Source organism: Rutidosis leptorrhynchoides, chromosome 1 (assembly GCF_046630445.1).
Source record: "Rutidosis leptorrhynchoides isolate AG116_Rl617_1_P2 chromosome 1, CSIRO_AGI_Rlap_v1, whole genome shotgun sequence".
Classification (NCBI taxonomy): Eukaryota; Viridiplantae; Streptophyta; class Magnoliopsida; order Asterales; family Asteraceae; genus Rutidosis; species Rutidosis leptorrhynchoides.
In genome coordinates, this window is record NC_092333.1 from 419,510,043 (window position 1) to 419,536,061 (window position 26,019).

A 26,019-nucleotide genomic window follows, 5' to 3' on the forward strand; every position below is an offset into this window, starting at 1 on the left:
CTGTGCTAAAAGCTCATAAACCAGCTATTGCATGGAAGATTCATGATATTAAAGGAATAAGTCCTTCGTATTGCACACATAAAATCCTTATGGAAGAAGGCCATAAAACCTATGTGCAACGCCAACGAAGACTAAATCCTAATATGCAAGATGTTGTTAAGAAAGAAATTATTAAACTGCTAGATGCAGGTTTAATTTATCCAATCTCTGATAGTCCATGGGTAAGCCCAGTTCAATGTGTACCTAAGAAGGGTGGCATGACTGTATTCACAAATGAAAAAAATCAGCTTATTCCTACTAGGACTGTAACAGGATGGCGTATTTGTATTGATTATAGAAAATTAAATGATGCCACCAGAAAAGATCACTTTCCCTTACCTTTCAATGATCAAATGTTGGAAAGATTAGTCGGAAATAGTTACTATTGTTTTCTTGACGGTTTCTCCGGATATTTTTAAATTCCAATAGCACCCGAGGACCAAGAGAAAACCACGTTTACGTGCCCTTATGGTACTTTTGCGTACAAACGCATGCCATTTGGACTTTGCAACGCCCCTGCAACCTTTCAAAGGTGCATGATGGCGATTTTTCACGACATGATAGAAGAATGCATGAAAGTTTTCATGGATGACTTTTCAGTCTTCGGTGATACTTTTGAAACATGTCTAGTTAATCTTGAACGAATGCTTATTAAATGCGAACAATCAAATCTAGTACTTAATTGGGAGAAATGTCATTTCATGGTTAAAGAAGGCATCGTTCTTGGTCATAAAATTTCAAAGGAAGGAATTGAAGTGGATTGAGCTAAAGTAGATGTAATTGCTAAAATTCCACATCCCACCAATGTTAGAGGAGTTAGGAGTTTTCTAGGGCATGCCGATTTTTACTGACGTTTCATAAAAGATTTTTCTAAAATTGCCACCCCTATGAATAAACTCCTAGAAAAGGATGCTCCATTCATCTTTTCGGATGAATGCTAAAAACGAACATATATTTCATAGCATTATCCTTCAAGAAAGACAAGCTTTTAGTTGCAATTGTTCTATTTACAAGTGATATTCGTTTAAATATTAAAAGGTGAAGACAAAAGACAGATTCGACGATTTGAAGACGCAAATGACCAAAATGCTAAAGAGTACAAAGTACAATCAAAGTGGTTCAAATTATTGATGAGAAACGTCTAAAAGTTACAAGAGTACGAGCTGCGAAATGCAAAGTACAAGATATTAAATCGTACGAAAGGACGTTCGAAAATCGGAATCGGGACATGAACCAACTATCAATGCGCAACTCAACGGAGCTAAAATTACAAGTCAACGATGCACAAGAATATAATATAATATATAATTAATTATATAAAATTATATATATTATATTATATATATTAAATAATCGAGCAGCCCACGTTTTAATTGACAATGTGAGCTGGTACAGCTGGCCATGCGATCGCATGGCCAGGTAGTGTTAATATCATGCGATCGCATGAAGGCCTGTAGCTGGCCAACTCCTATAAATTGCAACGATTTCGGACGAGTTTTATACACCATATATTATCTATTTCTCACTCTCCTAAATATATATTATATTTATATTTTAATTATAATTTTAATATTAAAGTTTAATAATAATAAGGTTATGGTAGCGAATGTTGTAAGTTTGTAAAGTCGAAATTCTGTCCGTGTAACGCTACGTGATTAATACTCATTGTAAGTTATGTTCAACCTTTTTAAATTAATGTCTCGTAGCTAAGTTATTATTATGCTTATTTAAGCCGAAGTAATCGTGATGTTGGGCTAAATATTAAAGACGGGGTTATTGGGTTTTGGACCATAATTGGGGTTTGGACAAAAGACCGACACTTGTGGAAATTGGACTATGGGCTATTAATGGGCTTTATATTTGTTTAACTGAATGATAGTTCGTTAATTTAATATAGAGACTTAGAATTTGACGTATCTATAAATAACCATATACACTCGATCGGACACGATGGGTGGGATATTTATAAGTACTAATAATCGTTCATTTAACCAGACACGGGAATGGATTAATAGTCAATGGACTCATTAAAACAGGGGTAGATTACATACAAGGACACTTGGTGTAATTGTTAATAAAGTATTAAAACCTTGGATTGTACACAGTCGATAACCTGGTGTAATCATTAACAATGTATTAAAACCTTATTACAGTTTAAGTCCCCAATTAGTTGGAATATTTGACTTCGGGTATAAGGATAATTTGACGCGGACACTCGCACTTTATATTTATGACTGATGGACTGTTATGGACAAAAACCAGATGGACATATCGAATAATCCAGGACAAAGGACAATTAACCCTTGATAATAAACTAAAATCAACACGTCGAACATCATGATTACGGAAGTTTAAATAAGCATAATTCCTTTATTTTATATCTCATCGCACTTTTATTTATTGTCATTTTATTTATTGCACTTTTAATTATCGCACTTTTATTTATCGTCATTTACTTTACGCTTTAAATTAAGTTGTATTTATATTTAATATTTTACATTAGGTTTTAATTGTGACTTAAGACATAAAATCGAAAAACCGATCACTAAACGGTAAAAACTCCCTTTTTATAATAATAATAATATTACTTATATATATATATATATATATATATATATATATATATATATATATATATATATATATATATATAGTTTTAAAAATATAGCGTTAAACTTGGCTAGCTCCCTGCGGAATGAACCGGACTTACTAAAAACTACACTATTGTACGATTAGGTACACTGCCTATAAGTGTTGTAGCAAGGTTTAGGTATATCCACTATATAAATTAATAAATAACTTGTGTTAAATTGTATCATATTTAATAGTATTTCGCAATAAAAATATAACTATTTCGTATACACCTCGCATAACATCAATATCTAAATGCACAAATAGTTGAAAAGCAGCCGTCATTATAAAAAAACACCCACCAAAACAGGGGACCAACAAGCCAAGACTTCATCTTTATCGGCTAGATTGTAAAGAGATAAAAGGTTTAACAGCGACACAAGCTTCAAACAATCATACAAGGGAAGAATGGCAGAGGTAGTATAAAGCGTAAAACCCACCCAAATGAACTAGCTAACACAATGAGGGAATCGAGAAGCTAAAACACAACCAAATTGTTGATGACAAATTAGATAAATTGAAAAGGGATCACATCTCACCAAATTGAAATTAATAACCCCCTTGATCTGTCCGCGGTCAACGTAAGCACGACGTTAAACGAGTAATGATTCCATATTTCGTTCAATATGGGTTATGAGGATTTCTTAACCTTTGTTTCTTGAACCGCCAAAACTTGAAATTTGTTGACAAACGCACCCGCCATACGACCTCATAAGTTGTATCCGAGGCCGCGGGAATTCCTCAAGGGTAACCTCATGGCTACTTCTTGTTGGAAGGGACTTCATCATCGGCCATGTTCCTCATAATTTTATCAAATTTGATTAATTCCTCTTTGTAAGTTAAATTTTTAGCCCCTATCAAATGACCATTAGATTTTGCCTTTTCGAGTTTCGATTCTTGACCAACAACGTGACTTATTTCGCTTGTAGTGCCAAAGATGTTCGAAATGGTGTGGACATCATCAGTCTAATGCTTGGTGTTGGAGGTTAAGGTTATCTTGTTGCCACCTTTTTTGGAGTGAATGATATGATTTCCTTGCCAACTTATTTTACTGCTCTCTTACGAATTTTGTCACAAGATTTTTTTTACATTCTTCACCAAAACAATGTTCAGGAGATAATATATCGGAAGAAACATTTGAGGTAGAAGATGGGTGGTTGTTTTGCAATGGAAGGTTAATGTGAATGGAATCAATTATGGCAAGATTGAAATGGGACTTTTAGATAGTCAAAGCAGGAGAAACGGTAGGAAAGTCCTTTTCTTTGAAAGAAAATGACTTGACTTGGAAAAATTCATATATCAGTAACTTCAACATTTTTTTCCTTTATGTGTTGAACTTTTGATGAAAAGAGTGAACTTTGGTGCTATTCGCTATTTACTTTTGAGAATTGACTGCCTTGGTTACCTTTTCCATTGAAAAATGAATCTCAATAGATTTATCACCGTTAGACTTGGTAGGAGTCCGAAAGTTCAAATATTCGCTTTCACCAATGATCTCACCATCCTCCAGTTGTTTTCCCGGCGAGAGTTTTTTGAAAGTCCTGCACAACATTTTCACTTTCCAATGAATCTTTAAGTTCATCTATGATTTTGTAAGAACAATGCAAAAGATGATTGTACTCATCGATACTTTCATCATCGACCGGATCCACCAAAGCAGACTGGTGCTATTCCTCGAACCATAGTTTTCACAAAGAGTTATTCGATACTTTGGCTGTGACATAATTCTTAATTGGTCTTGGATCGCGGACCTCAAACAATGCAAACAGAGTATCAGTTTGTTTTAACCGATGAGTGTTTCTGTCTATAACAATGACCTTCCCAAATTCCTTAGCAACGTCCCTCGTACAATTTGGGGAGAAAAATTCATAGGGATACCTTTTATAGCCAAGCGTGTGATTCTTGAATATGACCTCTTTCTTTGAAGCATCGAAATAACGTCTAAAAATTCTAGCTCGTTATAGTTGGCCCCATGATCATTCTTTGGTAACTATCAGCGTCACAACACTGCACGACATACCCACACAATCCCTAGACTGAAACTGTTTTAATAGCGATAATCCGTCTTCTTAACCACTTGAATAATTTGAGTGCTTTAATGGGAATTTTATCAATGATGAGTACAATGAAATTAACCGTTTCTTTGGTTTCTTGGTTAATTGAAAGATTAATGTTAACATCCTTTGTACCTGTGGACTGAAATCTGTCTTCAATTTTAACCACCAAATTGTGTTTAGCAAAACCAACAAAAATATCTGCCGTTTAAACTCTTACCATTCATAGAAGTAATCGCTTTTGATGCTTGGTTTGTGTTTTCGAATTTCACGAAAGCGAAGCTTCGATCTTGTTTCCAAGAAATGCCCAAAATTTGCCCGAAAGTTTGCAGAGCGTTTTTAATGATATTAGCGTTTGTTTATCTTGATAATCCACCCAAGAACACCGTGGGCTTTTTAGAAAAACTTGAGCGATCATTATCGGGTTGAAACTGTTTTTGATGATTGAAAAGTTTGATCGGATTTTAACTAATAAAGGCGGAGTTAGGAATTTGATTAATTGGAATCGCAAAGTAGGTATGATGGTATGAGAAAATTGGGGAGACATTTTGAATATAGGCTTCATATGGAAAGAAATAAAGGGGTAATAAGGAAAGTTACTGGAGGAGGAAGAAGAAAAACGGTGGCTGAGAGTGGTGGTTAACGGATGAGGTATGCTGAGAGGGACGAGAAAGCCATTACCGGCAGAGAAAGCATTCCTGAGGTAGAGAGAGTGAGACTTTTATATTTCAGTTTTATCTGTCAAGATATACTATTAATATGAGACGACAACAACAACAATACCCAATCCCGTATTAATATCAGACAAAGTAGTATAAATTTAACAAGATTGAGGAGTGCACGCTACGCGACTTTAATTATTGATTGCTATTTTATAAAGATAGCGATTGTCAAAGCATTAGATAGTGCACAATTTACCGTTATAGGTATTCATTATAAAGTCAAAACATGTGCGAAACTATTAAACGGTTGCATAGTTACCATAATGTACATCGTAAACTATCCAAGAACTTAAAGGTTAGAAGCACCTAATGTTTAAGTACCAAAAGACATACACATTAGCTTCATACACATATCAAAAGAGGTTACAATGTCAACAACTCAAAAGATAAGTCGGTAAAGAGGGTCTAACGGGGTGAAAATTTGTTCACATCTGGTCTTATTTTTTATGTAGATACAACTGCATGCAATTGTCATGTACAAAAATCAATTTAGTTTTTATCACTGTTACATTTTACATACCGTTATGTAAACCCAGTGATTAAAAAAAATTGTTGTACTTAAGTAAGAAACTGTTACTCAAAGTGTTACCCATCTGCAAATTACAATAAACTTCAACAAGTAATTAATGTTAGCTTTCGGGCATAAACCAATACCATAGGCGAAACACATACTAAGTAAGTCAAAAATCAGTGATAGCATAATCAGTAGTTAAAAAAAAAACCATAATAAACATTAGGCAATAGAACAATCACATTCTATAAAGACGTAAGTTGAAATTAGACAATAGCATAATTTGTGATGGTACATTCCAAAATCGTATACACATGCATACATACATTAAAAAGGGTAAAAATAAAAAGAAAAAGAAAAAGGAAATAATTTAAAAAAGGGGAGGGAATATGAACACGCGCTTCGCAAGAACTGCATAAGAATAAAAAACTGAAAAGAAAAGATAAAAAATTGTTTATCTAGTCATAAGAAGAAAAAAAAAACTTCTGACTTCTACAACTACGACGACTCGAGTGATTTCTCAAGTAACTTCTCGGCATGAGATTTAGAAAGTCCCATGATACCATCATGTTAGAAATTTAGTGTAATTGAGGGATTTAATCTATACTTGTAAATGGGTTAGGAGGTACGGAGTGTACACCCATTAAGTGATAGATTGCCCGGACCCGAAAATGGTTTTCCATTATCACAAATTTGAGTGATTACGGAAGTATTATTCTTGCACTAGGTGAAAATAAAACAAACAACATTATGAAAAGGATTTAATCTAGATTTCCTTGATTTGGTTGTTGGAAATAAAACAAACAACTTTATATAAAGGATTTGTTTTAGATTTGAAAACGATTTCCTTGATTTGGATGTTTGAAATAAAACAAACAACTTTATGTAAAGGATTTGTTTTAGATTTGAAAACGATTTCCTTGATTTGGATGTTTGAAATAAAACAAACAACTTTATGTAAAGGATTTGTTTTAGATTTGAAAACGATTTCCTTGATTTGGATGTTTGAAATAAAACAAACAACTTTATGTAAATGATTTGTTTTAGATTTGAAAACGAAATTAGTTAGTGAAACATCTCCATCGTGGAATAATACTTGTTTTTGGGTGCCTATAAATAGAGACTATCATTTATGAGAATAAGATATACGAAAAACACCTTAATACTCTTATGCAAAAGAGTTCTTATTTACTGCCAATAACAAGAACTAATCTCTGTCTTATCCCAAAGTGATATTCGTGTAACCCAGGCAATAAGGGTCGAATAATTACTTTCGGAAAGTGATACCACGATTCAGTGATTTATCCGGCTATCGATTATTTTACCCTACACGAAATCTCAATAAAACCTCCAACAATCGAAAGTAATTATACGTTATAATCGATGGCGGCTACGATGAAACACATGACGGCGAATTTCTCCAAACTTGATAAGTTTGAGGGAATTGATTTTAGGAGATGGCAAAAGAAGATGCACTTCTTTCTGAGCAGCATGAGTGTGGTGTACGTACTCAGCACACCAATTCCTGAAGATCATGGTGATGATGCCACTATTGAACAAATTCGGAAAAGGTGCAAGTGGGAGAACGATGACTACATCGCTAGAGGTTTAATCCTCAATGGTATGGCTGATTCCCTTTTTGATATTTACCTAAATGTTGAATCTTCTAAAGAACTATGGGACTGTTTAGAAACCAAGTATATGTCTGAGGATGCTTCTAGTAAAAAGTTCCTTGTTAGTAATTTTAATAATTACAAGATGGTCGATTCTAGACCGGTCTTGGAACAATACAATGAGCTCATTCGTATACTTGGTCAATTCACACAACATAAGATGAACATGGATGAGTCTATTCAAGTCTCAAGCATAATTGATAAACTACCTCCATCTTGGAAAGAATTTAAACATTCTTTGAAACATAAGAAGGAGGAGTTAACTCTTGTTGAGTTGGGTAGTCATCTGCGTATTGAGGAATCCCTCAGGTTGCAGGATAATGACAAGCCAAAGAGCAACGAAGTTGCTGGTACGTCTGTTGTCAATATGGTGGAACATAAAAAGTTCACTAGTAATAATGACAAAAAGGGCAAACGTAAACATCGAGGTTATAACAAGGCTAATCCGAACAAGAAGTCTAAATTGACTTGTTGGAAGTGTGGTAAAACTGGACACATAAAAAAGGATTGCAAGGTTATTTTTGGTAATAATAATGCCAAAGGATCTAGCACAAGCGGTTCGGGAAATGGTTTAAACAACCACAACTCGAAAGGTCAGAATATATTTAATAATTCAAATAAGAATTATTATGTTTCATATATATCTGAGGCTTATTTTGTGCAGGATGATGATGTCGCGTGGTGGGTTGACTCGGGAGCCACCACCCATGTATGCAAGGATAGATTTTGGTTCAAGACTTACGAGTCCGTGACTGATGGATCAATTCTTCATATGGGAAATGAGTCAACAGCCTCTGTTCATGGACGTGGAAGTGTGGATTTGTGTTTTAGTTCTGGAAAAACTATTTGTTTGTTTGATGTTTTGCATGTACCACAAATAAGAAAAAATTTAGTTTCCAGTAGTGTGTTAAATTGTTGTGGTTATAAACAAGTGATTGAATCTGATAAGTTTGTTTTGTCAAAACATGGTATGTTTGTTGGTTTTGGTTATTTATGCAATAGAATGTTTAGACTTAACATTAATCACTTGAATGTTAATTTTGCTTTTATATCTACTTCTAGCATAAATAATTCTACACTTTGGCATGCTAGACTAGGACATATACACTTTAAAAGAATGCAAGATATGTCTAAAGATGGATTAATACCGGTTTTTGACATGAACAATGAAAAGTGTAAAACGTGTATGTTAACAAAGATCACTAAGAAACCATTTCAAAATGTACATCGTGATACTGAAATTTTGGAATTAATACATAGTGATTTATGTGATTTGCATGCTACTCCTACTTTAGGAAACAAGAAATATTTTGTGACTTTTATTGATGATGCTTCTAGATTTTGCTATGTTTATTTGTTACATACTAAGGATGAAGCATTAGATAAATTTAAAATATTTAAAACTGAAGTAGAATTACAACAAAAGGCTTTGATTAAAAGACTTAGAACAGATAGGGGAGGTGAATACATTGACCAATCGTATTTCCAATCCGTTGGTATTATCCATGAGACCACAGCTCCTTATACTCCACAACAAAATGGTATATCTGAAAGGAAGAATAGGGTCCTTAAGGAAATGGTTAATTCCATGTTATCCTATTCGGGTTTAAGTGAAGGATTTTGGGGGGAAGCTATGTTAACAGCTTGTTATTTGCTTAATAGAGTTCCTAACAAAAGAAACAAGATTACACCTTATGAACTTTGGAATAAAAGGAAACCTAACTTGAATTATCTTCGTGTATGGGGTTGTAGGGCGGTTGTAAGACTGCCTGATCCCAAAAAGAAAAGTTTAGGTGAAAGAGGTATAGATTGCATTTTTATTGGATATGTTGAACATTCCAAGGCATATAGGTTCTATGTAATAGAGCCTAATGAATTTGTCTCAATCAATTCTGTGATTGATTCAAGGGATGCAATCTTTGATGAAAATCGATTTTCATCTATACCTAGACCAAAGGATATGATTCCAAGTAACAATGGAATCAATAAGGATTGTAATGATGAAGTCTCTGAAAAGGCTGTTGATCAGTCACTTGAGCTTCGGAAAAGCAAAAGAGAAAGGAAACCTAAATCATTCGGACCAGATTTTCAACTATACTTAGTTGAAGGTTCTAGGGATGATGTTTCTACCCAATATTCATATTGTTTCAATGTTGATGATGATCCTAAAACATATGATGAAGCAATGAGGTCTCAGGATGTTGCATTCTGGAAAGAGGCAATTAATGATGAGATGGATTCCATCATGGGCAATAACACTTGGGTGTTAGCTGATCTACCTCCCGGTTGCAAACCTTTGGGTTGCAAATGGATCTTCAAAAAGAAGATGAAGGTGGATGGAACTATTGAAAAGTTCAAGGCAAGGTTAGTCATTCAAGGCTTTAGACAAAAGTCTGGAATTGACTATTTTGATACTTATGCTCCTGTGGCACGTATCACTACCATTAGACTGCTGATTGCTTTGGCTACAATTCACAATCTGGTTATTCACCAGATGGATGTGAAGACAGCATTCTTGAATGGTGATTTGGATGAGGAGGTTTATATGAACCAACCTCAGGGCTTTGTCATGCCAGGAAATGAAAGCAAGGTGTGCAAACTTGTGAAGTCCTTATATGGTTTGAAACAAGCACCTAAGCAATGGCATCAGAAGTTTGATGAAGTAGTTTTATCTAGTGGTTTTAGATTGAACCAAGCAGATAAATGTGTGTATAGCAAATTTGATGATTCTGGTAAAGGAGTTATAATTTGTCTATATGTTGATGACATGTTAATCTTTGGGACTGACCAAAGTCAAGTTGATTTAACAAAAGAATTTTTGTCATCAAAGTTCTCCATGAAAGATATGGGGGAGGCTGACGTTATCCTTGGTATTAGGATCAAACGTGAAAGCAAAGGAATTTCAATTTCTCAATCTCATTATATTGAGAAGGTGTTGAGAAAGTTTAATTGCTTTGAATGTACTCCTGTGAGTACACCTGTTGATCCAAGTGAGAAGCTTATGCCTAACCAAGGTAAAGCTGTATCACAACTTGAGTATTCTCAGGTGATTGGCTGTTTGATGTACGCCATGACATGTACAAGGCCAGATATTGCTTTTGCTGTGGGAAAACTGAGTAGATATACTAGTAATCCTAGTACTCATCACTGGCAAGCAATTAGGCGGGTACTGAAGTATTTAAAGAAAACTATGGCATATAGTTTATCTTACAGTGGATTTCCTTCTGTAATAGAAGGATATTCTGATGCGAGTTGGATAACCAATATTGAAGATCATTCTTCAACGAGTGGTTGGGTGTTCTTGCTTGGGGGAGGTGCTATTTCATGGGCTTCTAAAAAGCAGACATGTATTACCAACTCAACGATGGAATCTGAGTTTGTTGCTTTAGCTGCTGCTGGTAAAGAAGCAGAATGGCTTAGAAACTTGATCCATGAGATACCATTATGGCCTAAACCTATAGCACCCATGTCTATCCATTGTGATAGTGCTGCGACATTGGCAAAAGCTTATAGCCAGATGTACAATGGAAAGTCTAGACACTTAGGTGTCAGACATAGTATGATTCGTGAACTCATCATGAATGGGGTGATTTCTATAGTGTTCGTAAGGTCACAACAGAATTTAGCTGATCACTTGACGAAGGGATTGGCAAGAAACTTGGTTGACAAGTCTGCTGTGGGGATGGGTTTAAAGTCCACATAAATTTCTAATTATAAGATACCCAATTCCCTTCTGATGAAAATTAGAAGTTGAATTCAATGCGGAAGGCTTATACTTAGAAATTTGGAGTACATAAATTTTATATCATCCCAAGGTAAGGTATGTACTCGGACCTGCTGAAGGTCAGGTTGAAGTCTAGCTTCTTAATAGTTCATTTGAAAAAGTGCAAGAGCAGGTGCATGACTGAAGTGAACTACCTATGTGAATGTGAAGTTTTGCCGCTTCAACAAAGCTTGGACTTTTAGCTTTGGATACATTCATGAAAGGATATGGACACATGGCTTGTAAAGTGTCAAGATAGCTTTAGAGTATTTGAAAACTTATGTGTATGTTATTTTCAGTTATTCAAAATGGGTTGAAGGGTTCAATTCTTAGAACACCCTGATTCTCGAATATTTGGAATGTGTAATGTACTAAGGTGAAAATTCAATCTTCAAGATATTTTCATTTATGCATGAGTTTTTGTTTTAATTTGTTTAATTCTCATGAAACGAATTGCACTAAATTGGGGAGGATTGTTAGAAATTTAGTGTAATTGAGGGATTTAATCTATACTTGTAAATGGGTTAGGAGGTACGGAGTGTACACCCATTAAGTGATAGATTGCCCGGACCCGAAAATGGTTTTCCATTATCACAAATTTGAGTGATTACGGAAGTATTATTCTTGCACTAGGTGAAAATAAAACAAACAACATTATGAAAAGGATTTAATCTAGATTTCCTTGATTTGGTTGTTGGAAATAAAACAAACAACTTTATATAAAGGATTTGTTTTAGATTTGAAAACGATTTCCTTGATTTGGATGTTTGAAATAAAACAAACAACTTTATGTAAAGGATTTGTTTTAGATTTGAAAACGATTTCCTTGATTTGGATGTTTGAAATAAAACAAACAACTTTATGTAAAGGATTTGTTTTAGATTTGAAAACGATTTCCTTGATTTGGATGTTTGAAATAAAACAAACAACTTTATGTAAATGATTTGTTTTAGATTTGAAAACGAAATTAGTTAGTGAAACATCTCCATCGTGGAATAATACTTGTTTTTGGGTGCCTATAAATAGAGACTATCATTTATGAGAATAAGATATACGAAAAACACCTTAATACTCTTATGCAAAAGAGTTCTTATTTACTGCCAATAACAAGAACTAATCTCTGTCTTATCCCAAAGTGATATTCGTGTAACCCAGGCAATAAGGGTCGAATAATTACTTTCGGAAAGTGATACCACGATTCAGTGATTTATCCGGCTATCGATTATTTTACCCTACACGAAATCTCAATAAAACCTCCAACACATCATACCATCATCAGTTCCAGTCTACAAATTAAGAGTTGTATTGTACTATTTTATGAAGTATATATTAATATTAATATATATGTATGTATGTATATATGTTGTTTGAGGTTGATAGAAAGAAAAATACATTTAGGTAGACTTTGATTATCACATAAATAGCAATCTGTATGGAGGTTTGATTCATCATAAACACTACAACCATAGAAATAACAATAATGAAGTAATTTATAAAGAAAAGTGAAAAATAAAGACATACCCCGACCAAAGTGTTCGATATTTACATAAGCAAAATAGGTATGACTGTTGTGTTGTTTAGTTAACTACATAAATTCAGTGGCGGTCATATAAATCCCTCTTCCACATATTCACCCATATTGACCCGTGAGCAAATCCACCCATTTTATCACATATATTATTTAAAAAGAGATTTAGTCAAAGATTATACCTTGTGTATGACTTGGACGTTTTTCAACTTGCGTTGAATAGGCATTTTGTGCGCAATTTCTCTGCCCGCAATTGGCACATCTGGCAAAATTTCTTACATAGAATAACTTAAAATTTTGAATTAAGGATAACCGGTATGCATGAAAATTAAAAATATGAAGTACACGGCATACAACATCACTTCCAGGTCCTGTAAAGCTTGATGCTAAGATCCACTTCATTCTTATGGAAGCATGAATATGGACCAAATTCATACTGAGAACACAAAAGTCAGTAAAAAGATCAGATTTTTAGAGGAAAAATCAACAAAATTTGAACTAAATAGTCAAAGACTACTGGAACCATGAAAAAAAAAAGCCAGCTGAAATGCATTCTGCATTAGAACACAAAAACCTATAAATAAAAGAATGTTTAAAGGAGCAAAGTTAAGATACCAATTGTGACCCATTTACTTTAAACTTATCCGTGATCCATTTTGTATTATTTTTTATATCAAAAAGGTTGACACAGTGTATATCAAATGTATACAACTTAGTGAGAACGTTCAAATTACTGTAAGGTTGTAACCATATTATAAGCATTAAATAATGTATAAAAGTTTAAAAAGAGACGAAAAGGTGGATGCGAGTTCAAGGGTCTCTTTAGAGTTTTGACCCGCAGTTAAATTATCCAAATGTTCAAATGAACCATTTTTTGCTACTTTAGATAAAAATGAACCTGAAATAGGACAAAGTGAATGAGATAGAGCATGAGCTAAGGGCGGGTGAACCAAAAAAGGTTGTCGGTTGGCTGAACCAACGGTGTACCCTTCACTACTGCCCCCTTTCTTGAATCCCCAAACCCTTCTTGATTATAATAACTTGTAGTTTTGTCCCAACCAACATGACAATCTGCATTAAACCAATTGTTAAATTAGTCATTCTCAATTATTTTTAAAAAAGTTTGACCTAATTAAGTCAACAAAAATAGATATTTACAAACAATGGGATAAATGGGAGCCACAAATAAGATTTGCAACGTGCCTAGAACGAATTAAAGTTAAAATCGATTAGTTATGCTGATAGAATTCATTTAGTAATTAAATTTCTTACTATTTAAGCTAAAAAGTAGAAATAGTACTGCAAGAAACCAAATTGATGGGCTGTTTATAAAAAAGATCCAAAATTCAAGAATCAGTTTCAACATTAAGTAACCATTAATTAATCTTTAATTAAGAAAAGAAATAACCCTGATATTCGTCTCACCTGATGCCTACCACAAGTTTGAAGTCATCTTCAAGTGATCGATTTATATACTTTTGGAAATTAAAATTCGCTTGGTTATTTCGTTCCAAATGTGCTGAACAAAATATAGTAACTCAGTCATTCATGATCATGAATCATTTTTCTAATTGCCACTAGCTAAAGAACGCAACTTTAGATAATTACCATGATAAATCCATGGCGTAGAGTCATATAATTAACCTTCGGAATTGATATCAAGAACTGCCTCATAAACCCTACCTGCAAACACGCTTGATTAAGATCAATTAATAAACTATAGCTATATATAAGAATTCAATATAGTTGAATATTCGTATACGCACCATCCAAACAAAGATCGTTGAGTGGCTCCACACACTCAATTGCCTTTTACCAAAACTCATGTCTCTTGCAAGCCTAAAACTTTCAGGATCTTCAAGAACAAAAAAATAATCAACACCAAATGAAAATTAACCAAAAATAAGGCGAATAATAGGGTGAAAGAGCATACCATGTGTATACTGGTATTCAATTGTGTGTGTGTCTATCTCCCATTCCATTCATTCTTTCATCTGCCAAAAGAAAATAAAATAAAGATAAATTTAATAAATATAAGAACAAATTACTTACAATGTTGCCAAACTTCAGCTGCATTTTTCCCCCATTTTCCGACCACATCCTTCACTGAATATATCGTTTGTAACAGAGCAACATGATGTAATTAGGATTTCAATATTAGCATCTGCTGAAAACTTTTTTTTTGAAGCCCTATAGAAATCGCCAAAACCTAAGATTCACTAAAATCAACAAATCAAGGGTTAAAGCAAGGGAAAAAAGAACAATGCAAACAAACAGAATATACCGTGATCTATCAGAAGCAAACTGCAACAACGATTCCTAATTTTTAATCAAGGACATCAATTAAAAAAATGGCAAAGTGGGTAAAGCAAAGAAAGGGTAAACGTAGCTTCTATTGAAGATGCTGGAAGGAACAATTCCTCCATGCTGTAAATGTTGAAAATCAAACCAAATCCTACTATCCATCAGTTAAGAAAAATCAATATAGGGTAATCGAAAGCTTACATGTGAGTGTGGAGCATATATAGTCACAAAAACCCCAGAACCGTGAAAAGCTCTTCCTTTTACAACGACGATGAGAATTGGGAAATTAAAAATGTAGATGCTAGGTAGATCTGAGAAAGATAATAGAGATAAGGTTTTGGTGTAACGTTTGAGTGAAGAAAGGGTTAAGAAAGGAGTTGAGGTAGAAGGTAATGGAGAAGGCATGGTAGAAGGTAATGGAGAAGGCATGGTTGAACAGGAGATGAGTCAGTTTTTTTTCCCGAATTTAAAAAAAAAGGAAAACAAAGACACCATTCAGCAAAATATACAGTTGTTGGACCAAGCTTCCTGTAATGTAAGCCCATTTGAGTAAGTTAGACCTTTTAAAGAGCTTTTTCCTGAAAACCAGTCCACAAAGGCCAAAAGAATAAAAAAAAATATTAAACCTATTATAAATCAGCAAAAAAATTAAAAATAAAAAAATTGGCGGGATAAAAGTGGTGAATAGTAAAATTTGAACCAATGGAAGGAGGGCAATTTGAACCACAAATGGAAGATGTATAAATATTAGTAATAAATAAAAGCATAATAAATATTAATGCAGTAGTAATAAAGAAATATGTACCGTATATTTTTATGTAAAACTTAAGAAAGTGGGAGTGGTTTATTGGGTGTATAGTTACATGCTAAAGTACCAAATTCCAAGAGATTAGATTTGTGACAGTAGTAGTAGGATTCGGATCACCATTTGTTTTTTCAAACATCACTTATTCATCACGCTCACGCGTGCTCTCCATATCCAATCTAACGCTTCACATTTCATCTCATATCTTAATCTAACGGCCCACATTCTCCCTCTTTGACATTCACCTGCACAAACAGAAAAAAGCACACAAACAAACAACACTGTCCCCAATAACCAAAATAATCAAAACCCACCCACCACACTTGTTTCCCATTTCCTTCCCACTCATCTCGTCTCTCTTTCAACAGTTAGATCAACAACGAAACATTGTCTTATTTTTCTTTCAAAAAGTTTCAATTTTTTCAAGAATTTGGTTCTGGGTAAGTGTTTTAACTATTCTATTTACTAAATTTGTTGTATTTTTATTTGGGTTTTTTTCCTTTTAAATGTTACTGGGAGTTTAATTGTACAAGAGATCAAGATCTTTGTAATGAATTGTTTTGAAACTTTTAAAGAATTCTAATTTGGGTTGTGTGAACAATTGTATTTTACCCCTGTTTGGTACTATTTGGAGTTTAGCTTTATAGTTCTGTTTTATTAATCTGATCTTTTTCAAGAATCTGGATTTGGGTATGTTTGATTGTTTCAAGAATCAGGATCCTTAGAGTTTTATTCAAAAAAAGTTAATCTTTTCCAACTATATGCATTTTGGGTATGAGTTTGTTGATCAAAGAGGGGTTGGTTACCATTTTTTTTTCTTCCTAAAATTATAGATTATAGATCAAGAAATTATATTGGGTTCAATCTATATGCTTCTTATTTTATATTGAGAGTTCATTTTATAAAGTTCTGTTTCATTCAGCTTTCTGCATGAAATATATTCATTGTTTTATTTACAGTGATCTTATGTTGTAGACATATGCTAATCTAACTTTTTTAAAGTGTCATGCTTTAGATCTGTTAATACAGTACTTTGCTCATAAATTCATTAAAAATTATATTATATTGTATATTGATTAATCAACAGTGGTTTGTTGAAGTTTGGTAAGCAGTTGGTGTAAAATGATTGTTAAAATATATGATCAAGATACATGTGACATTAATCAACTATTTTTGACTTTCAAACCGCGTCTAGCTTGATTAAATAATTTGCAGTCATCTATATTGTGTTTAGGACATCTATTATTCATAGTTAACTCAATTGCTAATTCTAATTTCTTCTTACTAATAAGTGATTCTATGACTATGTTTGATTAAGTTTGTATTGTGATCATTTATATGTAGGGGGGTCATCATAAAATCGAATTATAAGAATTGAAGCAACATGCCGTGGACCTCTTTGGGAGTGATTTATTTTAGAAACTATTCTCGCTTGACAGTTTTCTTTCGTTTCATTCTCTAATTTGATATTCAACGGTGAGCTGCCATAGATGCATTTAATAATAATAAGTTATTATTATTATATTATATATATTATGTTTAAGCTTCTTTATGATATCGTGGTTCAGTTATAAGGCTAATAAAAGTCTTGAGGTTGATTTTGCAGGCGTGTATTTGTTAGTCGTGTGACTTGCTATTATTAATTACTGCATATTGACTGAGAATGTTCATTGGTGTTGCACAAAAGAGAATTCGATCTGTGAAAGTAGTTGGGAAAATTAAAATGAGTGTTGGGATCATTGCCTATTACAATTTGATGCAAGTTTGTCAGGTAAGATTTAATGTTTTCTATATTAATAAGCCAAATGTGTGCTATGAAGCTGTATCCTTTGACTTTTTTGAGCAAACCAGTAATTTTTTTGGGTACAAAATCGGTCAATCGTATAATTATCTAGAGTTGAATATAATTGTAATTCTTATAGCATGTATAAAAGCTACTACAAATAGTAAAGTTTCAAGCTTTTTAGTACGTAGTATATCATAGAGTACTCCCCGAGTTCTGAAACAATGATGAACAGTCAAAGTTTTTGTAATGAATAAATATTAAGTTTTGTTTGACCTACATAGTCAACCATCATCTTTCTTTTGACCAATGACTGACTTGTGTTTTCTTACAGGCTGAGTATTTCCGTCAGTTGCTTAAGCCTGTTACGTAGAATTATTTAAAGTCAAAGCTTGAAGATATAGGCAAGGTTTGCCCTTTTGGTTTTTATTTACATTAGAAGACAATTAAGAAATTGATCATTTTAGTTATTGGTGATTATTGCTAATTTGGAATATAAAATCTCCCGTACGAGAATGGAGATTACTTGAAAGTGCATCGTTCATAGCCTTTAAGATTCTAGTTTTTTATTTCTTCTTTCATACAAAACAAAGCCCATAATCCACAACTATTCATCAAAAGTCAACGTTCGTAGACGCATTTGGTCAACACAAGTAATGCAGGGTGACCAACATAATTTCCTTCGAAATGGAGATCAAATGGCCAATGAGTACATACCCGATCACCATATGTCATCCTTCTTTGGTCAAAACGTTGACTTTCAACCATCATGGGATTGTCCAAGGAATTTCGTTATATTCGACCGAACAGATAATCGTAGTCAGATCATGTATAACCCGAATCTGAACGTAGGTGGACCCTACTTTAATGATACTACACCGATGCATAAAGATGTAAATACATCTATGGTAATGAAAGAAGATTCGGCTGATATTGATGCTTTGTTAAGCTTTGATGAAGAAGATGATGATGATGATGATGATGATGAAGTTAGTACAGCGCGTACATTTGGAAATGACATAAGTGATACATCTGATTCTTGCTCTTCGAGATTGAAATACAGTGGGCCCGGGTCAACGTCGTGTAATGAGTCAAAGTGTAGCGATAGAAAGCGTGAAAAGATGAGGAAGATGGTGAAGTCGCTTAGACATATCGTGCGTACTGATAACCGACAAATGAATACGGCTGAGGTTCTTGATGAAGCGGTTAAATATCTTAAGTCGCTTAAAGTTGAAGCGCAAAAGATGGGCGTTGGACATTTGTCGGGTTGAGAAGATAGATGGCTTAAATAACGATTGCGCTTTGTGAGGATGTTGTTGTTGCCTTGTTTGGGTAGCTGCTTGGATGGGTAGAATGGTAATTTAAGTTGCTTTTTATATGGAATAATTACGAACCTATGGCTTTAGTGTGGTTTGTGCTTGTTTATGACTATTACTTTCTGTGTTCTACTATTGTATGGTTTGTTATATTTGTGCCTTTGTTAATTGTATTGTTTGTTACATTTGTGATTTTGTTAATGTTGCTTTTAGGGGTGTTAATATTTGGCTTCAAACCGGTTGATTGAAAATTGAACCAAATGAAAACTGTAAAAAGGCTAAAACGAATTTGAATTTGATTTTTGATTTTTGATTTTTGATTTTATTCTTTTGAATTTGATTTAATTACTATAAAAGCTATTAACTCTTATTCGTCCAAACACTGTTCGCTCACTTTTTTTTTTTTTACTTTACGTGTACCAATTAAAGTCATTATTATAAAGTAACACAAAGATTCAACTTCTTTATGTTCTCTTTTTGTATAAATCAAATTTATTATTCTTCTTTAAATACTCTTTTTTGTTTCCCATTTTTCTAAAATCTGTTTGGTATTTTTTAGAATAACTTATGCTAGTCAAGAGTTGAGTAAATGTTAGAGATAGAAAAAGAAGATTTGCTAAACGATTTGTAATCATTGTCGTTAAAATATATGAGCTTATCAACACTCATTAGCAACGAGGTGCCACTTTTTTTTATTAGTTTTTTTTTTATTAATTGTGTTATCTAACATGTATCTTTATCTTCTATTATTTATACACAGTATATTTTTTATTTTTATTTGTTCACAAGAACTACTTTAATAGTCATAATGTAACACTTAAACTTATTTGAATTATTATTTAAGACTTCTAAAAAACTAACTAATATTGTAATCAACATATAATGAGGTGGTTTTAGTACACCACACATAACAAATACCAATAAACATTTTTTACCAGTATGATTGATGACGTTTTGTACAAATATATATTTTTTAATATAACGTATGTAATAAAACAATACACCTCCGTAAACCACCCCAAATCAGTATTGCAAAAACTTTCATCGCCGCAAAGCGCGGTTATGTCTTCATCTTGTTGAAAACCGAATTCTGAATTCAAATACAAATAATAATATATTAAATTATTAATATATAAGAAAAAATCGATTTATTAAAATTAATTTGGTTAAATTATACTACAATTTTTTAGGTTTTCGGTTTTAATTGAAACCGAATCGAATTTAAAATTGGTTTTTAATTTGGTTTTAGTTTGGTTTTGAATTTGAATACGAATTTGATATCAATTTTCAATTTTACCTTCAAAATTTCCAAACCTGAACAAACGAACCAAATAAATCGAAGAAACTGAAAACAAAATTGTTTAAAAGTTTTTGTTTTTGTCGTGCTATAGACTTGTATGGTCTGTGGACCACCTTAAAGGATGTGATTACAACTTCTGAAAATTTCTCTCTATTTTGCTCAAAAGAAAGTAATAAGTTGAAAGTAGATTATGGTTTTCACTTTTCACTTTTCACTTTTCACTTTTCACACCTGTAAGTGATGGCATGAATAAATTTACAAGACACACATAATACACTACAGGAAAGGGATGCATACATGCTTAAACTATACTTGTATGCATATAGTTGTATGTACATGCTTAAACGATCTTGGTCAAAAATACTCATATTCTAATGAATCTGTAGCTGTTTTTCTCGGTTTCGAATGCCTAGTACTACGTAATAGATATCAAACACATTACTATGTCATTATATTCAGGATGCGAACTATGCTCCTTAAAAAACGTCGTAGTATTACCTTTTAGCTTGACGAAACTCCAAGCAGGAATCTTTTTAAACCCAAGTGACCTCATTTGCTCACATGCATCACCCACACCCTCCCATTTCGCGCACGAAGCATAACTATGAACCAATTGGATCAAATTTCCAGCATCTTCAGGTTTCAAACTACGTATTTCATCTGCAATAACATCTCCAAGCTCCTTATAACCTCTAATCGTACAAGCATCAAGCAAAATGCCCAAAACATCAACAACCGGCTCACAAAACATGTTCTTGTAGAATTCATAAGCTTGATCTATCTTACCAGCTCGACACATGAGATCAACAACGCACGCACACTGCTCAAGTCGTGGTTCAATCTTGTAATCATTTCAATTTTTCAAATAGACTAATCCCTTCATTAACTAGCCCATGGTGACTGCGCGCGTAGATTATAGATAAAAAAGTAACATCGTTTGGTTCAACCCCAGATTTTAAAAACTCGAAGAACATTTCTAAAGCCTTTTCACCTTTACCATGACTACCATATCCAATGATCATCGTACTCCATGAAACAACATGTTCCGACATTAGGTTATAACATTTTATAGCATTATCTATGTTACCACATTTAAAGTACATATCAACCAAAGCTGTGTTAATTAAAAAAGAAGACTCGAAACAACTCCTAATGATGAAATTGTGTATCGATTTACCCTGATCAAGTCGGCTGCGCTTTGCATACATTGTAATAAGAGAGTTTTGAGTAGGAACATCTACCAACATTTTCTGCCTTAAAATGTAACCATGAATTGATGTCTGTACAAGAAACTAACCCATATGGGCACAGGCTGCAAGAGCACAGGCTACAGTTGTGTTTGATGGTGTCAAATTTGAAATCAACATTTCATTGAATAAAGTCAATGCCTTATCTGGACATTCGTTTTGCAATAGCCCAGATATCATTGCAGTGTATAAGATCATGTCCTTATCAAGAGTTGCTTTAAAAATTCCATAAGCAGTTGTTACATCTATAAACTTAAAAAACATAGTTAAAAGCAATGTTTTTAGTTGTAAATGTTTTTAGTTCCATAGCATGGTTAATATAGTAACCGAACTCGGTTTAATTCCTTCAAATTGCATTTGTTTATATAGTTTAAATGCGATGTCTACTCCCCCTGATCGAGAATAACAACTAATAATCGCTGTCCAGGGAACAACGTTTCTATCAGGCATTACGTCGAACACTTTATGGTCAACTTCAGTGTACCCAAATTTAGCATAGAAGTTGATTAAAGAGGCACCAATGTAGGCATCAGAGGAGTATCCGTTTACTACCGAGTGTTGATAGAAAGAAAGACCGGGTGAAAAGAGGTTTAGAGATGTGCAAGCTTTGAGCATACTTGGGTATGTGTACGAGTCTGGGGGGATGTTGGTTTTGAGCATGGCGAAGTAAAAAAGTATGACGTGGCGGTGAGCATTGGCGGTTGAGTGACGGTTGATTTGAGCATTATATGATGGTGGCGAATGATGGCGAATGATGTCATAAATTAATTATACAGTAATTGTTTACTCCATACTTACTATTTTGTTAATTCCTTTTTGATCTCTTCCACTTCTATTACCCTTTACACTTCTTCCAACACTGTATTCTCGAGTTTTTTTTTTTTTTTTTTTTTCGAGCTGAAAAAAATTGAAAAGAAAGGGGATGAGAGTGTTTTACGATCCTTTCCAATCTTTCCAAATATGAGCGGAGAGTTTTCTTAACAATAACATAATATACTATCCTTCCTAATTATCTACTATCCTTTCCTTTCCGCTTAAAATAAAAACTCGAGAATGACTATTATTTTTTAATCCATCTGTTTCCTTTCCTTTTCATTCAAAAAAAATCTCGAGAATACAAATGTTTTTCTTTCACTTCTCATCTCATATATTCATTCCTCATATGTAAACAAGTGATTTACAACAAATTTAAGAAATTTTTTTAAATCGAACCAATCATGAACTATCATATATGAATCAATGTTTTCATCTTCAAGATTTGATATCTTGTTTCTAACCTCACTTGATTGTCTTCCAACTCCTTCGGTTTGAATTAAAAGTTAATAACATCTAAAGATTGCAAAAGCATTTATGGGTTCAGTGGGACGAGTTTGACTTTATGGCTTACCAAAGATTGAACATTGACGAATATTATTGGGTTGAGTAATTCAACTGCAATAAGATTGGGTTTTTGATTGTCCGTAAATGGTTTGAACGAGTGTACATATAGCCCGTGTGTTGTTTCGAAAAATTATTTTGCTCGATATAATAAAAGTTGTTTCAGTATTAGGGATGACATGTACATTGCGATGGAAAATCGCTTGTAGCAATACATGTTTTCGTTACATACATTAAACACTTTTTCAGTATTATAGATATTTAGTACAAATTTTCTAAAAAAGGTTTAAAAATGTGGTCAGATGTTCTCCGCGTAGTTGAGGAAAATGACTTCTTTCTATACCCTAAATTTTCTTTCATTAGTAGTGAGGATTCGCGCATTCGGCGAAAAATCGTTTGCATTAGTAAATGATTTCATTGTAGTGGCGAGTTTAGCTTAGAGCACGCAGGGTCACGAGACACCACTGATTTGAATTTTTTATGTAGAAAATACTCATTAAATTGTACAGAACACCACTGAATTTAACTACATGACCCCATACGTTTTCTGAGTTTATAGTTTTTCTTTTAAATCGTATAGAACGACACTAAATTTAACTACTCGGATTATATATATATATATATATATATATATTTGAATTTTTAGTTTTTTTTTAAAGGTAAACGACCACTAAAATAACATTCAAATATAATTAGCACTGAAAAAAAATCCGGGACCCCGCCGAGTTCTAAATCTGAAATCACCATTATTTCGTTATATACATTAAACACATTTTTGATACTTTTTTATAATTAGAATAAGCATATTGAAAATTGATAGAAACCTTTTATAATCGAATATACATTTAAATAGTTATTAAAAAAATATGAAACTAATAAGGTTTTTGTGTTGGGATAAATGGTCTCACTTTCCCAACACACGACCAATGAAAAACAATAAAGAAATAAAGACACAAGAATTTAACGTAAAAACTCCAAAATCGGAGAAAAACCAAGGGCTCTCAAAAAGAGAAAATTCACTATATCACAAATTGTTACAATGACATAGACAACTCTCTTAAGCCAACTACACTCTCCAAAGATTTGACTAATACAAATCTCAAACAAGAGTAAAAAAGAAAGAACTAGTCAAATACTTAAAGTTTATTGATTGATGCAAATTGAAATTGAGACTTAGCCCTCCATTTATAATCAAGTCACCCACCTCCGACTTCTGCTTTCCACCAATGTGAGATAACATCCTTCCATACACTAAGCAACCATATCCCATTTTTCCAACCAAAACTCTAACCAACAAGTCTCCACCTTTTGAATAGAAGAAGATAACCATCCTTCCACATTGCAAAGACAACCGACATAGATGCTTCCTCGATGACAACTTCAAGATCCTCATCTCCATGTTACTGACATAATCTCTAACCCAAGAGATAAAATTTGCATCCATATCCAACATTGTCTAAACCGACAATCATTGTCATCACAGACAATCATAAATAGGGATGCCAATGGATCGGATATGGATCGGATGATGCCATATCCACATCCATATCCATTTAATTTATGCTCATCCATATCCATATCCATATCCATATCCATTTGATTCCAGTTCATCCATCCATATCCATGTCCGATGGATTAAGCGGGTTAGTGGATATCCGTTGGATATCAATGAAATGTTAATTTAACGACGATTTTATCAATTTAATATAGATTATAAAAGATGTAAATATTGAATCTTTATGTTTTTGATTTATTACACATGTTTTGATTGTAATTTGTCGCCGATTATGAATTTAATTGAACAAAAATACGTTATAATATAAGTAAATATACGTTTAAACTAATCTAAATATGTAATTTTGAATATTGTTAGTAACAATTTAATAATTTTGACTATCACAACCCTTAGTTTCTTTAATAATTTAAGAATTTATAGGTTGTATGTATATGTATATCAATATGTAGATGTATATGCATATATTTTAGTACGTGTATATGTATATATATATATATATATATATATATATATATATATATATATATATATATATATAGATGTATCCGTAGATGATAAATTGTCATCTATATCCAATTCACGAAATATTTAGATCATCCATATCCATATCCGTTAATTGTCCATTTACATCATCCATATCCATTATAAATGAATCGGATCGGGTGGATGTCCATGGATGGAACATCCATTGCCATCCCTAAATTCATAACTCTTAACAATTTTATCATACTCCATCATAAAGAGTATGTTAGGATTTAGGACTCAAACAAGACAAGTGATTTATACTAATCACTTACCCACGAACGACAAACGAATAATTAAAGCAAAACGATAAATAAACGACACAGGATTTAACGTGGTTATATCCCAACTCCAAAACACGGAGAATGGTTTAGTCCACGAACGCAAACAAGAGATTTTTCACTATTAATTTCGTGCACATATGTTAGGGGTTACAATAGGGTGTTTATATATGCGTATCTAAACAAGAAAACAACTTAAATAGCAAGAAAACGCGTTTTTCCTCGTCAGGCTCCCAGATAGGCTTAAGCCGCGCCATGGATTAAGGCATGATTTCGACCCCGACAGCTTTCCAAGTGTTAAGCCGTGCTGCGACTTGAGGAGCCACGCCGTGGCTTAAAGCTGCTGTGAAATTCCTCTTTGTTTATGATATCCTTCACACATCCAACAACCTCCCACTTGAAGGATGATCTAAACACAACCCATTTTATCAACCCATCACTATGTTTAAACAAACCCACAATAACTCTGGACTAGCCGATTACCTACTCTTTTCGATATCGCCGGATGAGACACCCGAATAACGCCAAACTTTAGTCGTTATCCTACGAGCAAGTGAAGTCTTTCGACAACAAAAACATCGCTGAGCGATAATCCAATCTCTTAGTTACTAGCTTGGGCCATCTCGGTTTCTATCGCATCCATCTTC

General features: G+C 33.4%; 1 protein-coding gene, 1 long non-coding RNA gene and 1 pseudogene across 4 annotated transcripts; 1 reads left to right on the forward strand and 2 right to left on the reverse strand.

Moving 5' to 3' along the window:
* Positions 1-12,655: 12,655 nt before the first annotated feature.
* On the reverse strand, positions 12,656-14,456 carry LOC139872132 (uncharacterized). Of its 3 annotated transcripts, none has more exons than XR_011766887.1 (3): positions 13,104-14,456; positions 12,786-12,850; positions 12,656-12,679 (listed from the first exon to the last, which is right to left on the reverse strand). It is a non-coding gene; the product is annotated as an uncharacterized lncRNA (long non-coding RNA). The 3 variants fall into 3 exon arrangements; XR_011766895.1 differs by having other exon boundaries at positions 12,662-12,850; positions 13,104-13,357; positions 13,820-14,456; XR_011766890.1 differs by having other exon boundaries at positions 12,662-12,850; positions 13,104-13,992; positions 14,347-14,441.
* A 1,956-nt stretch (positions 14,457-16,412) lies between these two features.
* On the forward strand, positions 16,413-19,330 carry LOC139872143 (transcription factor bHLH144-like). The gene is made up of 4 exons (XM_071859968.1): positions 16,413-16,470; positions 17,375-17,506; positions 17,637-17,801; positions 18,148-19,330. Exon 4 carries the CDS (start codon positions 18,470-18,472, stop codon positions 19,082-19,084), a length of 615 nt encoding a protein of 204 aa, XP_071716069.1. The 5' UTR covers positions 16,413-16,470; positions 17,375-17,506; positions 17,637-17,801; positions 18,148-18,469; the 3' UTR covers positions 19,085-19,330.
* Positions 19,331-20,783: 1,453 nt separating this feature from the next.
* On the reverse strand, positions 20,784-22,438 carry LOC139902007 (pentatricopeptide repeat-containing protein At4g04370-like; annotated as a pseudogene).
* Between the last annotated feature and the right edge of the window lie 3,581 nt (positions 22,439-26,019).